Source organism: Ctenopharyngodon idella, chromosome 6, assembly GCF_019924925.1.
Source record: "Ctenopharyngodon idella isolate HZGC_01 chromosome 6, HZGC01, whole genome shotgun sequence".
NCBI classification, from domain to species: domain Eukaryota; kingdom Metazoa; phylum Chordata; class Actinopteri; order Cypriniformes; family Xenocyprididae; genus Ctenopharyngodon; species Ctenopharyngodon idella.
The window spans coordinates 2,000,343-2,024,847 of NC_067225.1; the positions used below are offsets into that span (position 1 = coordinate 2,000,343).

The following is a 24,505-nucleotide window of genomic DNA, read 5'->3' on the forward strand; positions in this document are numbered from 1 at the left end:
GTAAATATGTTGAATTTTAGGTTAAAATCATAACCTATATATTGTATTTTTATATATTTACAACTCATCAATTAAATATTTACCATCTTCTGCATAATTGGGTGTTTTTAAATAAACACTGACAAAAATTATAGAAGTTTTAGGACTGGATGATATATATATATATATATATATATATATATATATATATATAAGTGAACACAACACCCGGATTTAGACCTACCTATATTATATTTATATAAAGCGATCACAGGCAAATTCGCTTTATGTATTTCCCCGGCTTCGAAATCAGGCACATAAATGTCTGGAAACACGATTCCTGACTGCATGTCAATATCCATAGATTACTCGATCTTTGGTAAATTGTAACAGGAACACTATCGAGTCCAACCTTTAATTCAATCGTTTGTTTTACTCATGTTTTACTCGCGTTTTCGCAGTTTCCCCTATTAAATCTAGTCATGCAGCAGGGTCTTTTGCCACTCAGTCCAGCTGTGGGGGCGTGTTCCGGCGGGAAAGTGACGTCAATGCATACCCTCTATACGTTACAAAACATAAGTTAAAACATGTTAGTAAAAAATATTAGTAGTTGTAATCAAGAGTGTATGTGGTGGTATAATTGACATAGACTGTAAAAGTGAGAGTGAATAATAATAATAATAGGCCTAATAATAAATAAATAAATAAATCCACTCAGCGAAATTCGGAATGACAGCAAATTACTTCAAGCTCGTGGACAGAATCTGTCCTTGGTGCTGAAACTATGAACCCTCCTCCAACGACAGAATACACTGTGGCAGCCATCATTATATATATCTGTATCTATTTCTGCATGTATTGACAGCATTTAATGTTGATTAATGAACTGGTTGTCTTCATTAAGGTGTTGTTTGTTTCACACAAGACGCACTTTCACACACGATATAGAACGACAATGATTCAACTTTAACTTCTGTAAATGCTGAGTCCATCTTCTCCACCATTTGCATTCGCTGACAAAAACAGCATTGCTCAAAAATCATTCCCAGCAAATACAATCAGAGAAAAAAGTTTCTGATTCAGTGAGACCTTTAACAAGGAAATGTGGATAACATTGATGTTCAGTGGAATCTGGACGCGTCATATCAAATGTAGTAGACTACTTCAAATCTGCACTTGAGCCAAAATTATTCAATGCCATAAAACAACGCAAACAACAGTTATTATTAGTTCCACATACCTGCGCTGACGTGCCTGTGTAGCGCGCGTTCCTCAGTTCTTCTCTGATAAAGCGCGATGCACGCAAATGTTCATCAGCCTGTATCTCATCACAGAGAGGTTTGCTGAAGTCAGACGAACCTCTAAAACCCTTCACACATGTTTATGGTGAGACGCGTCTCTCATCGTGCTGGGCTTAATGCTGGTGATGCTCTAACATCTCTCTCCCTCTCTCTGCACGTCACTGACGGGTCACGGACTGACAACAACACAACGGCTGCGTGTATACGTACTGTTTGTGTTATTGGTATGTAGAGTATTGCTTTGTCATGTTATGGATGATGTATTTGGAGTAATGTGCTATTGTTGTAGTTTAGAGCATGACAACTGAAAGTTCGGAACGCTTTGCGGCATATAATAGGCTATCTTTCACTTAGGAAGGGGTTGGGTGAACGATTACAACAAATCGTTTTTCATTTTTATTATTATTTAGCTTGATATTTAGGGTCAGTTAAATCTGTAATTAATAACAATAACAAAAACAACATGTGGCCAGTAATAAAGTGGCAGATTATAATCTAGATTTCCCATGTCTCCTATGAGTAGCACCGGGGCTTTGGAACAAGGCTTTTGTGCGCAATACAAATGGTGCTTGTCCGTGGGCAGTGTACTGCTTGTACTTAAAAGTAAAAGACCCAAATACAGGCTTGTAAAAGTCTGAAAGTGAACGCACACACACACACACACACACACACACACACACACACACACACACACACACACACACACACACACACACACACACACACACACACAAAAAGCTGTCTATGGTCTGTATAGGGTTTTAATCCAGAGCAGAGGAATTTTGATGTTTACAGCTAATCAAAATATTTTTCTGTCAAGGGACAAAAAAATCCTGCTGGTCCCCAGTAGCTCATTTTACTGGAGACCAACAGGATTTTTTGTCCCTCGACAGAAAAATATTAAGAGGACTGACAATGTCCTGAGCAGCTGGATAAAACATTCAGAATGTCCATTACATGCTTCTTTTGACTCTCTCAGCATGAAATTTTTATCTGCACACTGCTCTGGTACATGAGACAAGATAACAGAGCACCACAGCCAGTGTCAGGTTCATCTTCAAGAAGGGACACCTACACACTGAGTTTCATTTTCCCTTCTTTATTTGCAATATCATACATTAGGTATAAATGGCAACGTGGATTGCATGGAAAAGCACAGATTATGTTAAGACAACAAAGGCAGGACTAACATACACTGCTACAAAATACAACATTTTACTTGGTTTTATTTTACTTGGTTATGGATGATATTAGTATAAGAAGAGAGATAGGGCTTTGGAATCAATTCAGGACCTTGCTATTTGAGAGACAGAAAGAGAGCAAAATAAGGCATTCTGTTGATTCTGTCCTCTAAATGATAAATAAAACAATCTTCAACTCAACAGATGTCAATAAAACAAGTGGATTAAATACACAAAGCAAAAGGACAACAGGGTGTGATGTACAATACCAAACTACACATAAAGAACACTAAAAGAAATGGGGAACAAAATATTAAGATAAAACGAGGAGCAAAATTCTTGCTTTCATATTCATCAAACACATAAGTACAGGAACACATATGGATTGCCGATTAATGGGGAAAAGGTAATTCCATTGTTTTTATATTTTGGGTGTCAAAAATATTTCAAAATTCGTTATATTTGAAGACAAGAGATGACTAATAGAGCATATTTGAAGGGACAGTTCGCCCAAAAATGATAATTTTCTCCAAGATTTTTTTTTTCTTTCTCAATTTAATGCAAGTCGATGGTAACTTTTTGGTTACCAACAATCTTCAAATGTGTTCCGCAGAAGAAAGAATGTCATGCAGATTTTGAATGACATGAGGCTGAGTAAATGATGACAGAATTTTAATTTTGGGAAAAACCATCCCTTCAAGGGAAAGCTAAACACCTGAGGCAAAGAAACAAGCAAAAATATTAGCAGTTCATTCATTCAGTTGCTCATGTATTCAATCATTCATTCAGCAGCACAGGAATAGTAAGGAGTAGGTAAGGCAGATGGATCATCTTACAGTAGAAGAAACTCAAAGCATGCCACATTAAACCTGTTTTTTAAAAAATGGCTTCACAACTTTCTTTACAACAGCCAAAGTAGTGCACATGATTGGTTGGCAGATACACAGAGCAAGAGATGCAATATTGCTATCTCAGGAGCAGTAACAGCCTTCAGTTAACAGTACAGCTACATGAGACTAGTGCACAAAATACTGGATTGAATACTGGCAATCATCGTTGTGGCTACGCAGTTAGTGCAACGCTGCTCTTGCTGAGTTCGGCATGGCACTGACGCAAAGCAGGATTTTGGAGACACAAGAAAAGAAAGAAAGATGGGAGTTTGCATAAGAGTTGAACAAATATAATTTAGCACTGAAGGGCTTCTACAGCAAGAAATAAATCCTCAGAAACAAAAGAAGACAGAAGTGATTTGATCTAAACTACAGACATGGTGCCAAATTTCCATATATTTGTGGTTATGTGGCAAAAAAAAAAAATAAATACATAAAACTGGCAAGTATATTAGTGCTAGAAACTGAAACCGTGTGATTTAAAATCTAACCAAGCTGATTCATCCTATCTGAGTAATTTATCTAATTCTGAAACTTACTAAAGAATTTGAATTACTTACTTTGATTTACTAACAGAAGCAAAAGATGGGAAGGACATTCAAACTACACCACAAACTACAATATGAAGACATTAAAATATTTAAAATGAAGTTCAGAGTTACAATATTAAATATGTGAAAAGAGAAAAAATATTTTGTATGTATCTGCCTGGCTCATACTCCATGCTGTAATAATCGTATAATCTCAAATTTATCTTCCATTGATAAAACATTCTCCAAAAAAATGCACACAATTATTTTCAAGTGGATCCTTTCCATACCTAAACATGCAAGCACAGACAAGTTATCAGACCATAGTAGGATGACAGCAGCCAATCAGCTAACACTTTAAAACCATGGAATCCAATCAGGTCACACATAACAGCCAAAAGCAGTGGCAGTGGTGTTTTGACAAAATACAGTTGGAAAATCGAATGGGGAAAACACATTTGTAATTGATTACATTATGCAAAGTACAAGGTCATTTCCATGTCATGTTACAATGTTTAGAGCAGTACACACCAATGATAACAACAATTACACAAATATCTACCTGAATAATAGCATTATATCAGCTGACCGTGTGACGACATGGTTAATAAAAAATTACATTTAAAAGGGACAATGATCACAAAAGTGGACTATGAAAGTTACTAAAACATGTAAACCAGCTAATAATTGTACTTCAGCTTTATGTTAATGCAAATTCACTTTCATTCGTTTCCCTCAGTTGTAAATTTGCCCTACTGACATACCTTTGTAATGTAATGAAGTCACATTTAGTTGGTATAAAAAGGTTCTTATACTTTTTAAATAGCCGGTATTATTAAGTTTTAGCAAAATTTTGAAGCAGCAGGAGGAGAAATGTGTCATAATGATGTTACATTTTACAATAAGTTATGTTAAATCTAAGCATAATAATGTAAAGGTAATTCTGCAGGTACAGCAGAAATTAACATTTACTATTCAGTATTTACTTATATGCCAATGATTTATCAGTCTTTCTCAATATCACTCATTACTGAAAAATTAACAATGCACACACGCACGCACGCACACACACACACTCACACACAAACACGTGTTTTCTCATGTGTCCAGGATATTTTCTATGGCAAAAAGAGGATATTTTACTAAACCAACATATATTATTCTTTTAAAAATGTTAAAACCTGACATTTTTCATAAAAATTTCACGCATCTAAAGCTCTGTTGGCTTGTGGACTGTGGCAATTCTTGGCACGCTTTTTACCATAGAACAAACAAAATGCAAACTAGTTGGTAAACTGGTGTGCCAAATTGTCATTTCATACCTGAAATATGTGCAAATATAAGACTGAGATGTTCAATATTTTATTTAAAACATTTAACGACACTTCCAATGAGAAAACACTGGAGACTCCAAAAAGTGAGTACTGAAACGGACACCAGAAGTACTTCTGTAAATAGATAAATTGGTATAGTGCTAAGGGGAAGACAGAAACCCCATCAGCTTTGGCGCTTACCTTTAAAAATCCTGAATGGGAAGACTGTCTTAGGAAGCACACAACTCTGTATCTGTTATGGGACTTGGGGCAGATGTGGTGAAATCATTCTGTCAGCCACCAGTGGCTTGAGATAAGATGGCCTCCTAGACTTTTAAAAACCGATCTGCACAAAGACGGTCAGTTTGTGATGTAAACAGCCCTTCCTAAACAGAGTTTGAGTGTTACTCAGTCTTTTATTTTTTTAATCATTTTCAATCATTAAGGTAAACTCTTCGACTGGCCTACACTGAAATGATGCAAAAATGGGAAAAAATAATTGCTAGATTTTTAAACAAAAAAGACAGGACATCATTTGAGATAATTGTGGTTTTGGTTTAACATTTGTTAGATAAAAGGGTAAAGGTAAGGGCAGAGTTTTGGGGTAGTAGGTAGATTCACATTCATTCCTTCTTTTTCCTATTCAGTGTTAACGATGGAGGGATGGACGAATTGAGGGTTGACAAAGGAAAATCCATCGAATTCTGCTTGGTCGATGTTGGCGATAACCAGCTCGTCAGGAGGGGTCAGTTGTGGCTGTGTGCGTGTGAAGAACTTGTCAAAGTTCTCTGCCCCCTTTCCACACTATAAAACAAAAAAAGAAGTAGCAAGTCAGAAAAAAGATTACAGAAAATAAAATATTATTTTTGACACAGCTTATTGTAATACTACAACCAAGTAGTTTTAATCTTAGAAAATGTGTATAATTAGACACAAATGGAAAAGTCAAACATTTGTAAATTAGACATTGTAAGGCAGATAACAAAAATGGTTAATAGCTCGACTAACTGTTTTATCTTTGGTTGGAATTCTGCATGATAGGGATTGTATGTTTAGTTTGTAAGAAAAGTGTTTTAAGTTTTTACACTTTTTTGTAGAAAATATGGGATTTTGATGCCTATTTATACTTCTGTTCCCAATTTCTTCATGTCCAATGCACAGATTAACACTCCTCAGATTTCAGATTATATGCCCTAGTTCCTCTTCATCTGGATGATGCAATTGGCTCTCCTAGCTTGCACAGCTGTGGAAGCCAAACACACTGACACCTGACAGCAGCTTCTGCCATAAATACTCTGCTTTAATTTGCTAAAACAAGTTTAAAACATAAAATGCAGTGTGAAACTTCATGTATTTATTTGTTAGAATCTTATGTGTGACAAAACAACATTGTAATCACAATAGGCTCATAGTTCTCATTTTTTATTTTTCTTGACAGGCCCATGAATACTTTTGCACCTCAGAGCATCTTGACAAATTAACTAAACTACTGTAAGTAGGAGGTATATTAATACCTGACACTTAATCCATCATTTAGTAGACTTCTTTAAACTCCATACCATATGTATGAAAAGTACCAGAGGAACATTTATAATAACCCTATTATTATGACGAATCAATGATTCAAGGTTCTGTGTCAATGATATATACATGTGTGGGTTATAGGGTGTGCAGTTTTTAGCCCATTTTTATGTTAAAGCTTTCACAAATTGTTTTAATACAAGAACAGCCAATATTTTCTTGTATGACTTGTATGACACTCAATGTTTAAATGAAGGCTGACAATTTAATGCAAGAATGTATTACAATACATTTTGTTCACCCAAAAATAAAAATTCTGTCATCATTTGCTCATGTCATTCCAAACCCATAAGACTTTGGTTAATCTCCGAAACACAAATGAAGACATTTTCAATGAAACCTGAGAGGTTTCTGTCTCTCCACATAAAGTCCAGGGGCCTCATTTATAAAATATCTGTAGAAACCATCCTACATTTGATCTTATGATCATTTCTCAAATCAGTGTACGTATGATTCAGATAACAAATGTATGCACAAAAAAACATGTGTGTGACTCTCTTCCAGATGTGACATCTATAAATCGCAAATGATCTGGAAATTGTGCCCAGCTGAACACCCCCTAATTAATGTCATTATCATATAAAAGAGCACCAGTCAATGTCCAAATCAATCAAATCTGTGCGTATGCACGTTTTATAAATGAGGCACTAGAAAACCTAAACTTAGTTGATCCAAAAAGTTCAAAAGGGAGTCTTAAAGGGTTAGTTCACCCCAAAATGAAAATTCTGTCATTAATTACTCACCCTCATGTCATTCCAAACTCGTAAGACTTTCCAAATTTTATGCTCAAACATGCTGCGTAACACACGAGAATGAACCTCATTGGTTACGTAGCACGTTTGAGCTTCCGGAAAAGGTTTGTTCTTGTGTGTTATTCATGTTCAGTTCAGCTTCTGCTTATTTTCGCTGATCAATATTTACATGTGAGTAAACGCCTAAATTAAATCAAGTCTCTTCAATCAAATTGGACTAAATCGCTCGATTCATATGGATTAGTTTTCCAATCTCTATGATCTATTTTATGAGCCAAAGTGGTCGTTGCAAAGGCAGTCAATGGAGAGATAGACATCTCTCAGATTTCATCAAAAAGATCTCCATTTGTGTTCTGAATATGAAAGAAAGTCTTATGAGTTTGGAATGACATGAGGATGAGTAATTAATGACAGAAAATTTTAATTTGGGAGTGAACTAACCCTTTAAAACAAATCCATATGAATCTAGTGGTTAAATCAAAGTCTTGAGACCAGATATGATCACTTATATGATGAACAGATTTAATTTAGCCTTTTATTTACATCTAAACAATGATCCGCACACATAAATTAGAGCACATCAATGATAACAGAATTTTCATTTTTGGGTGAACCATTCCTTTAATCGTGCCTCTGTACGTAAAGGAATTTTCCTACCATCTAAGGAATTCAAGAACAGCAAGAAGTGACACAACAACTATCTGATTCATGTGTACATAGACTAACAATTACAAAATAGTGCAGACTGATAAGTGATTATTTGCAATTAATTTGATTAATTATTTGGCATATCATGTAATTAATATCTTTATTTGACTAATAGAAAGAAAGAAAGAAAGGAAGAAAGAAAGAAAGAAAGAAAGAAAGGAAGAATATGGAGTTTCCTTTTGTAAAGCTGCCAGATTCTATAAGACATGCAGCTCAAGATGTGCCTTAAAATAGAAGACACCCCTCCCCCCTTCTCATTGTATGACATATTTGAAAGGAGAGATGAATGGTGACTCAAGCACTAGGAGAGATGGTCAGACATAAATTCCTGCGTCATGCTCTCTAATGAGGCAGATTTTGCCATCATATGTGAATGATGAAAAACTGAGGAGGAATCTGGTCGTGCTCTTACAAGCACTTAAACACCCCAACAAACATAGACAAAGGATAAACAATGTAAACATGCAGATCATTTAAATCTGCAACTGTCATAATCACACACAAATACAGAGACCGGTTTTTCGACACAGAGGTCCATGTAGGGCACTCCCTATGTCAGCAGTGGAACTAATGATTAGCTAAATGTTTGAAATGGTAGCTGTGCTGAATTAAGCCTGTTTAACCCCCACCATTAGTGTAAAAGGGACACAGGGTTTGTATCTGGCCTACTTTTGGCAATGGGAGGAAGCTGCAGTTCAGCTTCAGGATGTCCTGAGGGGACATTAGACAATTTTTGAAAAACAAACAAAACAAAAAAAAAAATATTAAAAGTGATAGGTGATGTTCATAACACACTCACACATAACAAGAAAACAATAGGACATCGCAAAACACTAAGACACACACACAAACACAAATCCTCAAGACATACTAACACCTCTCTTCTTTTCTGTTTTGTCCCCTGTGATGTGACAGAATGCCCTATTCAATGATATATGTGTGGGTGAGCATGTGTGCTTGTGTAGGGGTAACAAACAACTACAGTGTGACCCACTTTAGAAGTCATATATGTATGCAGACTGCTTTTGCAGCTCATCCCTCTCTCTCTCGCTCATTCAACACACGCATACACACAACCGCACGAAGGACAATTTATTTTAAAGCTATTTAAAATGACAAATGGCTCTATCTCCAAGCTTTTAGTATCTTGGAAAAATATTCTCTCTTCCTCCACAGGCAGAAAAATATTCTCTCTTCCTCCACAGTCTCAGAAAAGCAATACCAATTCATAATACGTTTCACCAAATAACAGTGAAAAACTAGAATTATCAGAACAAATATAAGAGGGCACAGAAATTACACATTAGTGTCAGAGTGGTTATCAGTGTTCTTTGTGCTGCCAGTGTTGCCATTCTATATGAGTTTTATAGATTACAGAAAGACTAGATTTGATTGCAGAAAGGTTGATCACTGTAATTTTTTTGTTTGTAATTTTTACAGAAAAAATGCTACAGTAAAAACCTGTTAATTGGTTAACTGCAAGTTACCTTTACCATATGGTATTATTCACTGTAATTTTATTGTAAAATACAGTCAATTTATGATTTTTGCTAGTTAAATCTATGAATTATCATATAATTTACAGGGAAAAACAGAAGTCCCTGCATGATACATCACATATGATTATATTTTATAGAAATAATTTTGTTTATTCTTATTTTTGTACATGAGGATGTTTTGTGTTATTTAATGTTTATTGTATTATTTAAGTGTCAGGTGTGTTACCCTGATGGTGTTTTGTATTTATGTGTATGACCCTGTGCCAACATCTATACATAATGAGCCCAATGAACACAATGAACTCTTCATCGCGTGGCTTACGATTTTACTGCCTGTATTATATTATAGTATAGTGCTATATTAACTTTATATTACTTGATGAAATATACAGTTATAAGTTGTAAAATATACAGGCACCAACATGCCATCCCATAACACCTGAACCTTTGTCACTTAATGGATGTACTGTTAAATCATCTTGTACAGTTAAGGAGCAATTTGTCTTTTAAAAACTATTTTTAAAATGTTTCTAGAGCAGCATTCTTCTAACTTAGGAGTGTTTAAAAGTTATGAGACATGCTGTCTTTTCCAGATGCAGAAAATTTAGTTCATGCATTCATGACAAAATTAGATTACATTTTAATGCATCACTGGTTGGATGTCCTGCAGTCTTCATAAAAAAGTTGAACCATTCGTACATTGGTTGGCTCCAAATTCATTATAAAATACTGTTTTATTTACGTATAAAGCCTTAAACATTGTATACTATATAGTGTGTCACAAAGATCACAATTGGATCTATTTGGCTAAATTTATTTTCACTCTATATGATACCTTTGTTCAGGGGCCATTTACTAGGGATTAACGTGATATACTTTTTAGATAAACTTGAGTTGAACTTTTCAGTTAATTGTACTATGAAAACAGTCCTAACAGTACTATGTAAAAAACATAGTAACTTTCAGAATTTAAACCTCAGTGAAAAAGGATCATTATTTCATTATTAACTTTTAGTCAGTCAAGACAGATGAATAGGCCAACATTTGCATGCAGGACCACTTATTTACACACTAACCATCTTTTCAGTAATCAACAACTTGACTTGCTCAATCATAACTGCATTCCTAACACAAGGAGTCCATTTTTTGTACCTTGCTTAATACATCTGAGATGATTTGACAGATGCCAGATCTTCTAATTGTGATAACTGATCTCTGGCTAATTTGGTTCTCCAAACAAATTTGCGGATTTGATTAAAATATCTGGATTAAGTTGTCTGAGATTACTGTGCGTTCTTGTGTACATTGGAAAGGACAGATATATTGATACTCAAAACCATGATTAGCAATGCAGCAGTTGGCTGGCTTTCTTGAAAGTAGTAGTGGCTGGGACAGACTTTAAGTATCACCTCTGCTTAAAAAGAAGCAATCTAATCCTGTGTACATGAAATAAGCCTGCTCCCGAGCAGGTTTAAGCTTTCGGACCTGTTGCTATGACAGCAACTCCGGGATGAGCTTCGAAGAACCTAACAATTCTGGATCATGTCAAACCGTCAACAGTAAAATCCAGATAACTGAGCAATCCACGTACGAAGAACAGGCCCCAGAAGAACAATGAGGGTAAACTATTTAATAACATCCCTGTTATCCCTGTTAAATCCCTGCACCACTCAATAATCCTGTATCTTAATCTTAATCATCATAAATAATTTAATAAATGCCACAAAAAAGAAAAAGAAGTGGTTGAAACACAGCAAGAGATTTCTTAATTTTTTCAGTATATCAATCAGTATGACATTAATACACACATAGTAAGTTGAAAATGTATAGACCTGCATAGATTGTCTTACCACTTTAGGTTTAAATGGAGGCTGTATTTCTCTGTTTGCCAGGCGTTCCCAGTCAATCCGACGGAAGAAGGCATGTTCCCTAATATCTCTCTCTCCATCTTGGCTGCAGCCCAAGCGCTTAGAAGGGTGTTTTGACATCAGCTGCAATACAAAACAAAAAATAAATAAAATACATACATCCATAATATGCTCAACTTAAAATTTCATATCAATTTCAGATGTGAGTAGACAAATAGCATGAACATGAACAATTATCAACATAATTATTCTAGCTTTAATAGCATATGAATGTATATTATGAAAGTGTAATTGATCACCATTTCCTTTTTCCATTCTTTTTCCACATAGTTTCTTAAAAATTAAGTCATAAATACTCCATGCAGTTTACTGTATCGATAATAAACTGGGGGGTGTAAGATGGTAAAAGATGAGTCAAACTTGATCACTGAACATCTTGTACTTTAGCAATTGGTTAAATAATTTTGGTAGTTTTCTTTCTTTTTTTTTAATTTTATTTATTTACATGTTTAGTTTAGATGCAATACCCATAGTGTATCTTCTTTATAAATATTTTTGTATTTGTATTATATTATTTGGAATGCATTTTCAATTATTAGGTGAGGAATATGTTATTGTTGATGAATGTTTTAGGTATGTTATGCGTTCATTTTCTCCTGCAGATGAAATTTAGATCTCTAGCTAATACTGTGACAGTCATTGACTGTCCATTGTCCCTGTTAAATAAAACTTAAATAATAATAAATATAATAATTAAAAATAAATATTATTTATCTGACAGTCACAATCTGACAGAGTGTGTTAAAGAAGTAAAACATTGGATGACTAGTAATTTTCTTCTATTAAATTCAGATAAGACTGAAGTATTACTTATTGGGCCAAAAACCTGTACACAGAATCTCTCAGACTACAATTTGCATTTAGAAGGATGTACTGTTACTCCATCCTTGACAGTTAAAGACCTGGGTGTTATATTAGACAGCAACTTGTCCTTTGAAAATCATATTTCATATGTTACAAAACAGCCTTCTTCCACCTCAGAAACATTGCTAAGATACGGAATATGTTATCTGTTTCTGATGCAGAAAAGTTAGTTCATGCTTTCATGATGTCTAGACTAGATTACTGTAATGCATTACTAGCTGGTTGCCCTGCTTCCTCAATAAACAAGCTACAATTAGTACAAAATGCAGCTGCTAGAGTTCTTACCAGGTCAAGAAAATATGATCATATAACACCAATTTTATCATCTCTACACTGGTTACCTATTAAGTTCCGTATCGATTATAAAGTACTGCTAATGACCTATAAGGCTCTAAATGGTTTAGCTCCTGTGTACTTAACCGATCTTCTATCGCCCTACAATCCTTCACGCTCCTTAAGATCACAAAACTCTGGACTTCTGGTTGTACCTAGGATAGCTAAGTCCTCTAAAGGAGGGAGAGCGTTTTCACATTTGGCTCCTAAACTCTGGAATAGCCTTCCTGATAATGTTCGGGGCTCAGACTCGCTCACCCAGTTTAAATCTAGATTAAAGACATCTCTTTAGCCAAGCATTCACATAATCCATCTCATATCAGATCAATTGCACATGACTATCTTTGCTTAATGTTATGAACAGCAGCTATGCTAATTATTCTCCATTTGCTTTTCCGTTTTACCTCGGGACACCCGTCCCGAGGTGACTAGAGAGTACATCAGTTTCAGTTTGGATCCAGCCTCTTAAGAAGACCTCAGATGACTAAAACTTTGGAAGAGACGGCGCCAACTCCTGCGAGGACTTCAGAAGATGCAACATCTGGATCAACACGCACATTCGCAAATTTCTATATATCCTAATTATTGTTAATATGTAATTCATTTTTCCAGGAGCTCTTTGCTTCTACCTTCAATTAAATTGCTAACAGTGATTGTATATTAATTGCCTAAATTATTACATTATTAGCTAACTGCATTCTCCAAATTGTAATGTTGACATGCATTCTCTGTAAAGCTGCTTTGAAACGATATGTAACGTTGTGAAAAGCGCTATACAAATAAATGTGAATTGAATTGAATTGAATTATTATAGTCTTATCCATTTCTGATAATTCCAGGTTGCTATGGTCACTATGTTTATACATTTAACTCATGGCCATGAGAAATAGATGTCGTTTCCTCAACATAATGAAAAATATATTGTTCCCTCACCATATGATCTTGAGACTTTACATCGCATGGCCACGACATAAGGATGTCGTTACCTCAACAAAATGATCTTGTGGCCACGACTTATTATCACGTTCCCATGAGTTCATATGTCATGGCCACGACAAAACTAAATGAATCGAACATGTCCCCTCCCGGTCACCGTAAATAATTAATAATAAAAATAATAAATGTAAATTGTACATATGCAGAAAAGCTGAGCTTGTTTGTCAATGAATTATACTAAAATGCAAAGATCAACTTTGACCAGCTTTGACAAAATAAATAAGTCTGTGAGATCATAATTGCCATTTTAACTTGTATTGGAAGATTTTTGGACCTTAGAATCTTTGTACATGATGGCAGTTTATCTGCATTTAAACCTCTGGTCCATTTAGATGCATGTTTTGTACACAGTGTCTATTCAAATCAAGTCAAATTTATTTATGTAGCGCTTTTTACAATACAGATTGTTTCAAAGCAGCTTTACAGTGATAACAGGAAAATTATGCAACAAAGTTAGTTTCGGCTATACAGCAGCCTTAGAAGAAAATAGTGTCATTGTTTAGCTTGAGTCAGTTCAGTGTTGTTTTAGTTCCATTGTAAAAATCATCAGTTATAAATTTAGTGCATTTCATCTATATATATTAATCTATATAATATTGTTGAATACTAGCACTAAAGAATGTTGCATAGATTAAGTAGATAGGTACTGTTGGGTAAATTCTGGAAATGAACAAAATGAATCAGAAATTAACAAAATTTGAACAGGAACATAAACAGAAACGAAATCAAGTTTAATCATTCTGAACTGAAAGGCTTATTTGAAATTACCTTTAACTGGTTAACAACTTTATTTTACTGTTCTGTTTAATATTTTAATTTGCCAGTCAACCAATCATGAAATAGTATGGCCTATGCAAATGTGACGTTGACGCATGCAATGTGACTAAAATGCCTGCATTCAGTTGTCAAAGCATCATAGGTAAGTCGCCATGGAAATGTGCTGGCATTAGCGTTTAGATCTCAGAAGTTTTTTTAAAGCATTTAATTTAAGTGAAAATAAGTTGCAGGTAATATTCAGCGTGGTGTGTTTGAAACCAGCTAAAATTGCAGGTTAGTGCAGAACTGCTACTATTCAGAAAATGATTAAAAAAAAAATAATAATAATAATAATTAAACACCATGTTGTCAAAGTTATTGTTGTAGATTTATGTATGGCCAGACACTTGCATGTGTCATTATATTAACAGTTTACCAAAATCAGGCTCAAATGGAGTTACAAGGTTTTCCACAAGCGAATTTTGGAGATTTGTGTTTTGTCAGTCATTAGAACGGTCACATCTGAGGCAGTAAGTGCATCAACTTACAAGTTACAAAGTTCATTGTAGCTATGTAGGCACTCAGTTTTTCCCGTTGTTTGTTGGATTTTTTTGCCCGTTTTCAAGCGCTGTGTAACAGACTTCCACTGAAGTCGAGCCAAGCTGAATGCAAGTATAGTTTCATTGATAAACACTATGGGCAGCTCCAGACACCCAAACAAAACACCAACACAAAAACCAAAACACAAAAAGTCCATGAGGATAGAAGAGCAGAGGGGGTCCAGGGGGATGGATGGAGGGCCAGGCCTGTGATGAGGAAGAGGGCCTGGATCATGGAGCAGTGGGGGCCCTAAACCGTGGAACAGAGGCAGGCCTGAACTGTGAAGCAGACGTGAGCCTGAGGACTAGGAGGAGATCATGGTGGATTAGGTGGGCCTGGTGGAGGCAGTGGAGGGGGACAACAGGGCAGAGCTGGCAGAGGAAATGACCACCTCAGCAGAGCAGAAGACCACTGGGGATCAGGAGGCCATGGAGGAGCAGAGACATGTGCCCTGTGACATGGGGCACAATGAGTTTGCAGATGGCCTCCACTGCTGTGACGAGACAGGCAAAGGGTTTAAAGATGGCCTCCTTGGCCGTAATGAGACAGGCAAAGGTTTCAGAGATGGCCTCCTTGGCCAATACCGGACAGGCAGAGAGTTCAGAGACGGCCTCCTTCTGTAACCCTCCCTCTATGGGTGGCTCCAGATGCCCGAAAAAAAACCCCAACCCAAAAACCAAAAAAGGAAAAGTTCACGAGGGTGGAGGAGGTCCAGGGGAAGGGATGGATGGCTAGGCCTGTGAAGAGGAAGAGGGCCTGGACCATGGGTTAAACGATGGCCTCCTTGGCCGTAACAGGACAGGCAAAGGTTTCAGAGACAGCCTTCCTTGGCCAATACGAGACAGGCATGGAGTTCAGAGATGGCTTCCTTGACCAATCCTATAGAGGCAAATGTCGCCCCCCGCGAAATCTTCAGGGGAATCTTGAATGGCCATGATGCAAGGAGACTCTGGCATGACTCATGCCATTATGTGACAAGACACTGGCATGGCAGCCATGATGTGACGTGACGAGACTCTAGCGTGGCGGCCATGATGTGAGAGTACTCTGGTACTGAATGAGTTGCTAGGATGGAGTTTATTATGGGAGAAGTACTGAAGTTCTTCTCAACTTCTCCCACAGTAAATGGTGATCCATTCAGCAGCAAAACAAAGTCGATGTACTGACTCAGAGTCCAATAAGTGTTATTGTCAGGCATGAGGTAATAAAGAAAGTCATTTAGAAAAATGTCCTTTAAAGCAAAATCATTGAAGTCCACCTGGCAACAAAGTCCACAAAACTCTTCCACATATTCTTCCAGGGGGGTAATTCCCTGGTGTAAAACAGGAGGACAACTGCTGGGTTCATTTTTTGGAAGTCGCGTATTCTGTAACAGACCTCCACTTAAGGTAGGGCCCTATGATTTCCGCGATGCAGAAAACGCGGACGGAATCGCGGAATCCAGTCACAAAAATGGAATTTAGTATATAATGCGGAATGCCATGGAATTTGTCAGATTTTTGATGAATGAATAAAAAGCAGGTCAGTACACTTAAATCTAGTGTCCGTGAATATTAAACCGCAAAAAGACTATTTAACTATGAATCCTGCATGCCTCTGAAACGAATGACGCGGAAGCGCACGGTTTCATTTACCTCTCACACACACATGCACGCATGAACACACACTGAAGCACGTGCAACGCTCACGGTGTTTTCATCCTCTGTCACCTCAATATATGAGAAAATGAACGCACAAAATTCATCTCCAGAGCCGCTCTGAAAGTCACTTCATCAGCTATTAACCGCTTCGTTCGAGAAAACTATCATCATAAACACAGAGAAACTCAAAGCTCTAGGCAACCCATCAAAATAAAAGTTTGATTTAACTTGACAGAAACATATCAGTGTTGTACAGTAGAATTTAGATAAATTAATTTAATAATAAATTATTAAAACTATATTTTTAAGGAATAATAGTTTTTCTTCCATGTTTTAATTTTAACAGTAAAGCTCTGTTGTGCAACACATTGTTTGACAAAAAAAGTTTAATTTCATGATTAAAAGATAAATTTAATTAAAATACACAACAGAATTTCTGAAAAAACATATTTCATAAAAATTTATAAATTTTGTTGTTTTTAAGAATTAAATTAATTAGTATTAATGTAATTAAACCATTAAAATGGAATCCAGAAAAGTTAAAACAGAAAACAGAATTTGGTAAAAAATAAAACAGAATTTGAGGGAAAAGAATAAAACATATATCATAGGGTCATGTAATTTTTTGTTAAACTTTTAACAAATTGTTGGTAAATTGGATAAGTTTCATTATTTCAATTAATTAGACATGCTTTTTGATTACTAAAATTTAATTTAATTATTAAAAGTCCAAAAAAATAAAATAAAATAAAACGGAAAAAAAACGGAATTTGGGAAAAAATAAAATGGATTTCATAGGGCCCTATTAAGGTGAGCTGAGCTAAATCCAATTGCAGTTTTATTGATAAACATAATAACAAAACTAGAACATGACATGGACATGAGAATTTGAACTCGACAATATACCTGATTTGAACATGCGCAGACTTCACAAACTCACCAACAGCAGAACAAGAAACATGACTATGACAAATTTCAAAATAAAAGACAAGAAAACATGAACATGAAACCAAACCAAACCAAAAACAGATGTGACACCCTGCTGGAGTCAATAAGTGAATAATGATCATTGGAGCTTGAATATAAACTATGAAAATAACTCAGAATATCCAATAAATTATTCAAACAGAAGTTCTTTTTCTCAACAACCCAGCCTGCTGGGTTGAAATATTTAACTCAACTAGCAGGGTTAAATTTACCCATCATGTGTTCTGTCCAGTATTTACCCAGTGTTGATTTGCCAATTGGGTTATTTTATTTTTGGGTTATTGGGATATTTATGCAGATGTCTCTTGTCATGATCTCAAGGACAGCCCTCTGAACTGAACGTATAGCTTGAATTTGATCAGGTTCTGCTGGTGCGGCAGAGCATTTGATTTGCAGCACACACTCACACAAGACAGGGACAAGACTGGTCTCATTTTAAACTAAAAATAAATTACATAACAATTTAAATTACTGTTTATGAAACAACTGTCAAAAAATAAATAAATAAAAAAAAAAAAAAATAAAATAAAAAAGCATAAGAAAGCCTAAGAAAAATCTATATTAAATTCAAAAGACTGGAACTGTACTACAACTTTTAAAAATTAGAATTACATGAGTTACTTTTAATTGTATTATGGATAAAGGCAAATAAATAAAAAGTTGAGTAAAATCCTGCATACAGAATATAACAACACTAGCAGCTAGCTACCTTCAAGACATACTCAAATTAATATGTTCATTTTCTGTGGTCATGGTAGATCTATCCTGCTGATAGGAGAGGCCAGAGGGACAACTGTTACACATTCATCAGAAAATCTCAGACTTTAAAGTGAACACATAAATCTCTCCGGTCGAAATGGGGAAAATGGGTGGAGGTAAGGGACAGAGAGGTGCAGAGAGAAAATATGCTCTTTTTTTTGGTCCTACTTTATTTTAAGTGTTTTTAACTACTATGTACTAACATTTAAATTAAACATTTGATACAAATGCACTTATTGTGTACATACGTGTTTTAAATAGTAATTACAGTTTTAAAAAAAAATACCTGCTGTAATTACAGCTGTAATTAATTTCTTTAATTACATCTATAATTACATTATTGACCCTTTCCCTTACCCCTTAACCCACCCTTAAACTTAGGGTGTACTCACACTAGGCACTCTGAACCTGTGCCCGAGCGCGTTTGACCCCTAAAGCCCGGTTCGTTTGACTAGTGTGATTGCTCCATTCCGTGCCTGGGCGCGGTTCGTTTAGCTGGCCCTGGCCCGCTTGGAAGAGGTGGGCCAGAGCGTGTTTCGGTTGGGCTCGAGCGCAGTTCGCGTGCAGTGTGAGCGCTAACCGTGCCAGAGCACGGAACAGCTACTACTTTTGTGTGCGCTACTGTCATCATTATGACGGCAAACATCTTTATTGCTACTTTGATAGTACACTTATCAATTCATGTAATTAATTCAAGTGTATTTGGGTTTATAACAGGTCTGCTTCTCACCTTTGTTGAACAGGATTTGTAGTTTGCAAGTAAAGCTGCAAATTCCTCCATTAATGTCAGCTGCCTTCGTAATAATCCTCTGATAAGTGCTATTGAAAATCGCTGCGCGGCATAAATTATAAATAGCCTATATATTAGGCAGTATCTTAGTGAAAGTGCATTTCTTCATGTTTTCTTCCATTCAAAAAGTTGCATCGTATATGACGTAAGAGTGCTCCGACCTGGAACGTTAAGTGCAGTGTTAGTGCAGGCCAGCGGGTGAGTGGGGAGGGGGGACAATCACGCTCGGGCTCGGTTCAAGGCAACCGTGCCTAGTGTGAGTACACCCTTAACCATGCCACCAAACCTGTCCCTAACCTTTTCCCATATCCCACCTCAATAGCAGCAAAAGTGTTTTGCAATACAACATGAACACAATAAGTAAACTGTACCTAACATTTTTTTATGTAAGTACATTGTAATTAAAAACACCTAATATAAAGTGTGTCTACCTTACTAACTTTTTTTATTTCTTTGAACAGAAATTTCAAACAGTGGCAAAAGGGTGCTGGAAACTACATATAAGTGTTAATGAAAATCCAACCAGCATTTATTTGTGGTCAATTTGAAACTGCTAAGTAATATCTGTTCTTCTGTGAGTCTACTCGAGTCAGTATTATAAATGCTGCTAGAGTTGACTTAAAACTCAAATGCTTATAGTATAGCCTTGAATGTTTTCTAGCATATGCTTATAGTATAGCCTTGAATACCTTTTCTTTCTTAATAGTTTTCATGTCAAGTAATTAGAATTTTAATTAGTATTTCCAGCAATTAATTAGTATTATTATTTTTGTAATTAAAGGCACAATATGTAAGATTTTTTTATTAAAATATCCAAAAAACCGTAGAACAGTGTTATATATTTTGTTGACTTGTGTACTTACATTATCCGAGATGTTCCCAAGAATGTTTAAATACAGATAAATAAGCAATTTTAACTAGTGTCCCATCCCTTTTATTTTATTTTGTAGAAACCATGGAAACACCAAACACAGAGTAACGTTATAACATGATTTTCAACACACTCAAATGTATCTAATATGATAAAACAGCACTGCAGTACCCCACATACGCTTGACCGGAAGAAGCGGAAGCGGCGACTATGGCATAAAAAAAAGTTCCGCTGCACTCGAGCCGTGTTTTGCGCTCGTCTCTCATTAGCAATTGCTCCAGTGGCCTCGTTCCACTCCCACAGCACTCAGCCCTGCTCTGCTTCATACTACAGTAATGTTAATAATCTCATCCAAGAATATGATTTCTGCCAGAGTCCCGTTGGCTGTGAGGTGAAGACGACAACTCCCATGATTCCACACTCAATCTCTGCGTCATCAAGCTACGCCTTTGTTTTGAAAGAGAAACTGCTCCATCCAGACTGAATATTTCATAGACCTAACCAGTGTTGGGGGTATTGCATTACAAGTAATCTGATTACTTTTTTCAAGTAACTAGTAAAGTTACACATTACTTTTAAATTTACAACAAAATATCTGCGTTACTTTTTCAAAAAGGTAATGCAAGTTACTTTGGTTTCCCATTTATTTACTGACACCTCTCCTGTCCTCATGTTGAGAGAAATCAGGAGTAAAGTGCAGAGGCGTTGTGTGTGCTGTCTAAACATGATGGTTATTGAAGTTCTAGAATAAATGTCAGCATGCATTTACGCATCTCACTTGCCAAAAAAAAAAAAAAAAAAAGAATCAGTATTGCTCAAAATGAATAAAAAGAGTTAAATGCAGACTCAAAATATTACACAATATATACTTTATGCATTTAATCTCACTTTATTATCCAGTGTCTTTGCTGTTGACCTTCAATGATCTAATTAAACCACACTAATAATTAAAAATGACTTTAGATATACATCACTTTTGTGTTTCTTTTTATTTATTGCTAAAGTAAGAGTGTTTAACTTTCTTCTCATTCATCGTATTCTTCAGCAGTGCAGAATGGCAGCACAGTTGAAAGGTTTGTTTAGCTGCGCCCCCTATTGTACAGGTGTAAATTTGCACTTTCTTCAGCCTGAGGCTTATTCATTTCAATTTTGGTGTGAAAGGGCCTTTAATTTGCCAAAATAGAACTTTATTTTTGTTATTAAAAACAAATAGCAAGCCGAGCCCAAGTGAGGAAAAAGTAATGCAAAAGTAACATAACACATTGCTTTAAGTAGTGCAGTTAGTTACCTTTTTAGGTAGTAGCTCAATATTGTAATGCATTACTTTTAAAAGTAACTTACCTCAACACTCGACCTAACACAATGCAATGACCTTCAGAACTTTGGCAATTTTTTAAAAATTATTATTATAAATGATGACTTAAATTTGCCAGGAAAATTGATTTCAGGTAAATTTCTAAATCATTTTCCCTCTATAGTCCTGGGCATTTCTAGGTCAGCTTCTGACAGCCACTATGTATCCATTAGTAAGTGGCACAGCTTATAACACACACACAAATTTCATAATACACAGAAATGAAAACAGATGAACTTAAACCTCTAACACTGACAGAAAGAGAGAAGATAACAGAACATTTTAAAAGTAAGACAGTGTGTGATGATGCAGATCATCAGCTGTGTCGTGTCCTGCTTGCACCATCATCTCTTTCTCTACCTAACAAGATGTTCTTATAATAAATGTAGCAAAAAGTTCCATACTTGAGAGTATACTGAAGTATACTGAAAAATTCAATATGTTAAAAACTCAAACTCATTTCCTGGAGGGCCACAGCTCTGCACAGTTTTGCTCCAACCCTAACCAAACACACCTGATCCAGCTAATCAAGGTCTTCAGGATTACTAGAAACTTCCAAGCAGGTGTGAGTTGGAGCTGGTTGGAGCTAAACTGTGCAGAGCTGTGGCCTCCATGTTAGCTGTTTTTCTAGGTTAACATTAAAGCGAGCGGCCATATAAAGTTATCACAGTCACAAATACCATGGTCCATGAATTTAGAATTATGGTACTGCCACCTGATACTATCACTTTACCATGGCACTGCCACATTATTTTGTTTGTCAGGAATGTAGCTTACAGGTTTGTATTTGTATGAACACAAACATATGCAAAATTAGGAAGAGGTGAGGGACAGCAGTGATCTCAGGAGAGAAGAACACCTCAGAGAAAACAGACAATATCCATCTTACTGTAAACAAAAAATTTTATGATGTTCTGGAAATAGCAATTTCTGGAATTAAATACAAAATATGGAATCTTGTCATGTCTTTGTTGATGTCAGTTAATAAAGATGCTGAAAATAATATTCATTTCTGATTTACCACATTGGTCAGGTAAGGAAGAAATGATGTTTCACTCTCACTCTAAAAATCTGGCAAGGTAAAATAAAGTGTTTTGGTTTTTAGTCAGACTGAAGTTGAATCTATTAACAACAGACTGCATTTATGGCAACCAATCCCTGAACCCTGATAAGACATTATTAAAAAAGGAAACCAGGGTTTCATGTGTTTTTATTATTATTATTATTATTATTATCTAAATGGGATCAGCTCCTGTAGTGAATTTCTGATGGGCTTTAAGCAGATGCAATTAATATAAGTGGTGATAAAAGATGTGATAACAATACAAGAGACATTTTTTCAATTCTATAAATTTTAAGGAACTTTGACTCAATGTAATTTAAGAAATACTGTTATCAAATGTTATATTTCTATCATAATGATCTTAGATTCATAGGAACCTAATGACCTCATTTTGGGAATCACTCAGCTCTCTTCTTCAGAGATATATCCTCCACATTTGTATGATATATAGCTCTGGTCAGGTATGACATGAGCTCCTAAACCTATGCTTTCTGGCCTCAGCCACATACTTCCATCGTTCTGGGGATGCAAAGTCTGTAACTCTTAAGTAAAGAACTCTTCAAGAGTTTCAGAGGCAAAGATGCAAGATAGAGACATCAAAACAGAAGAATAATGTATTGGTGGATTTTGGCTCTTTGATTACATCCTTTCAGTCTTGAATGCCTTTATTTACCATAAAAGACTAAATCTTTGGCACATTTCAGGAACCTCATTAGAGAGAGAAAATATGGAGTCAAGAAAGAAGAAGAAGTAGTCATGCTGAAGTTCAGTTGAGCTTTAGAACCTGGAACATTTTTTCTTTATGTGGCAGAACTCACCCCTTTGCAGATGGAAACTGCTTCTTTGGACATGGCTTTAGGGTAAGAGACGTTGTGCTCCATAATGGACTGGAAAAGTTCATCTTCATCCTCACCATCAAATGGAGGCTTAGAAAGGGAAAAAAATAACAATCGACATAAAATTAAAATGAATATTAAGTATATATTGTAATATTAAATATGGGTTCTTAAACTATTGCACTCTTCAAATGTGGCATTATAGAATTTACCTTAAGATTACCCTTACAAAAAAAAGCATAATATCATTACATACAATGGGGAAAACAAAATAAGATCATTATGTTTGAACAAGGTGGAAATACCATGGTATTATTTGACCTTTTAGTACTATTTAAATGCATGGTATATGAATATACAAATGAAAGAGTACCTTGGTATATACTGAAGTACCATGATATCACCATCTGATACATTACTGACAACTGGTACCACCAGAGTGCTTTTTTATAATTATATTATTAAAGCTGCAGTCTGTAAGTTTTGCCTCTTTGTCACCATCTCTGTTTGAAACTGCAACTGCAGTTATTTTGCGAAATTATCATCTTTACGTGGGTTGTGCATCGGCACGGCTCCTTAGCGCGGGTGAATCTAATGCTGGAGAGAATGTATGTCTGTTAGTGTGTATTAACGTTACCTGTAGATTTCAGTTACCATACAGTCTAATCTGTCCATAATTGTCCATTTGTCATACCATACAATCCGCCATCAAAATGGTAAGTTTAATTATTCCAGCTGCTGTGAGAAAAGGCTATAAATGATTCGCCACCTGCAGCATCCTCACATGATATAGCCTACAAGCTGGGACTTGTTCTTTATGTAAACAGATGTGACGTAATGACGAAAAGATGAATGGTGGCATGCTCGAATTTCCCGCGGAAACCTACCAGTACCACTCGAATTTGAAAACATTATTACAAGTTATCGTTGTGAATTGAGCTAAGTTAAGGAGACAGTTTTGAACACTGGCTGTATATGTACTTGCTCAAAAATT

The 24,505-nt window shown here is 35.8% G+C and overlaps 2 protein-coding genes across 3 annotated transcripts in view; both read right to left on the minus strand.

Moving 5' to 3' along the window:
* Positions 1 to 1,406, minus strand: part of cacng5a (calcium channel, voltage-dependent, gamma subunit 5a) — a 59,165-nt gene extending 57,759 nt beyond the window's left edge. For both annotated transcript variants that reach the window (XM_051897544.1, XM_051897543.1), the window contains exon 1: positions 1,220 to 1,406. The gene's annotated coding sequence lies outside the window, so the exon portion shown is untranslated. The remainder of the gene's footprint in view (positions 1 to 1,219) is intronic.
* Positions 1,407 to 2,363: 957 nt separating this feature from the next.
* The window catches only part of prkcaa (protein kinase C, alpha, a), a 146,966-nt gene continuing 124,824 nt past the window's right edge, over positions 2,364 to 24,505 (minus strand). The window contains exons 15-17 of the mRNA XM_051897540.1: positions 23,494 to 23,601; positions 11,585 to 11,725; positions 2,364 to 5,998 (exon numbers count right to left, since the gene is read on the minus strand). Coding sequence (XP_051753500.1) covers positions 5,834 to 5,998; positions 11,585 to 11,725; positions 23,494 to 23,601 — 414 coding nt within the window. The 3' untranslated portion in view covers positions 2,364 to 5,833. The remainder of the gene's footprint in view (positions 5,999 to 11,584; positions 11,726 to 23,493; positions 23,602 to 24,505) is intronic.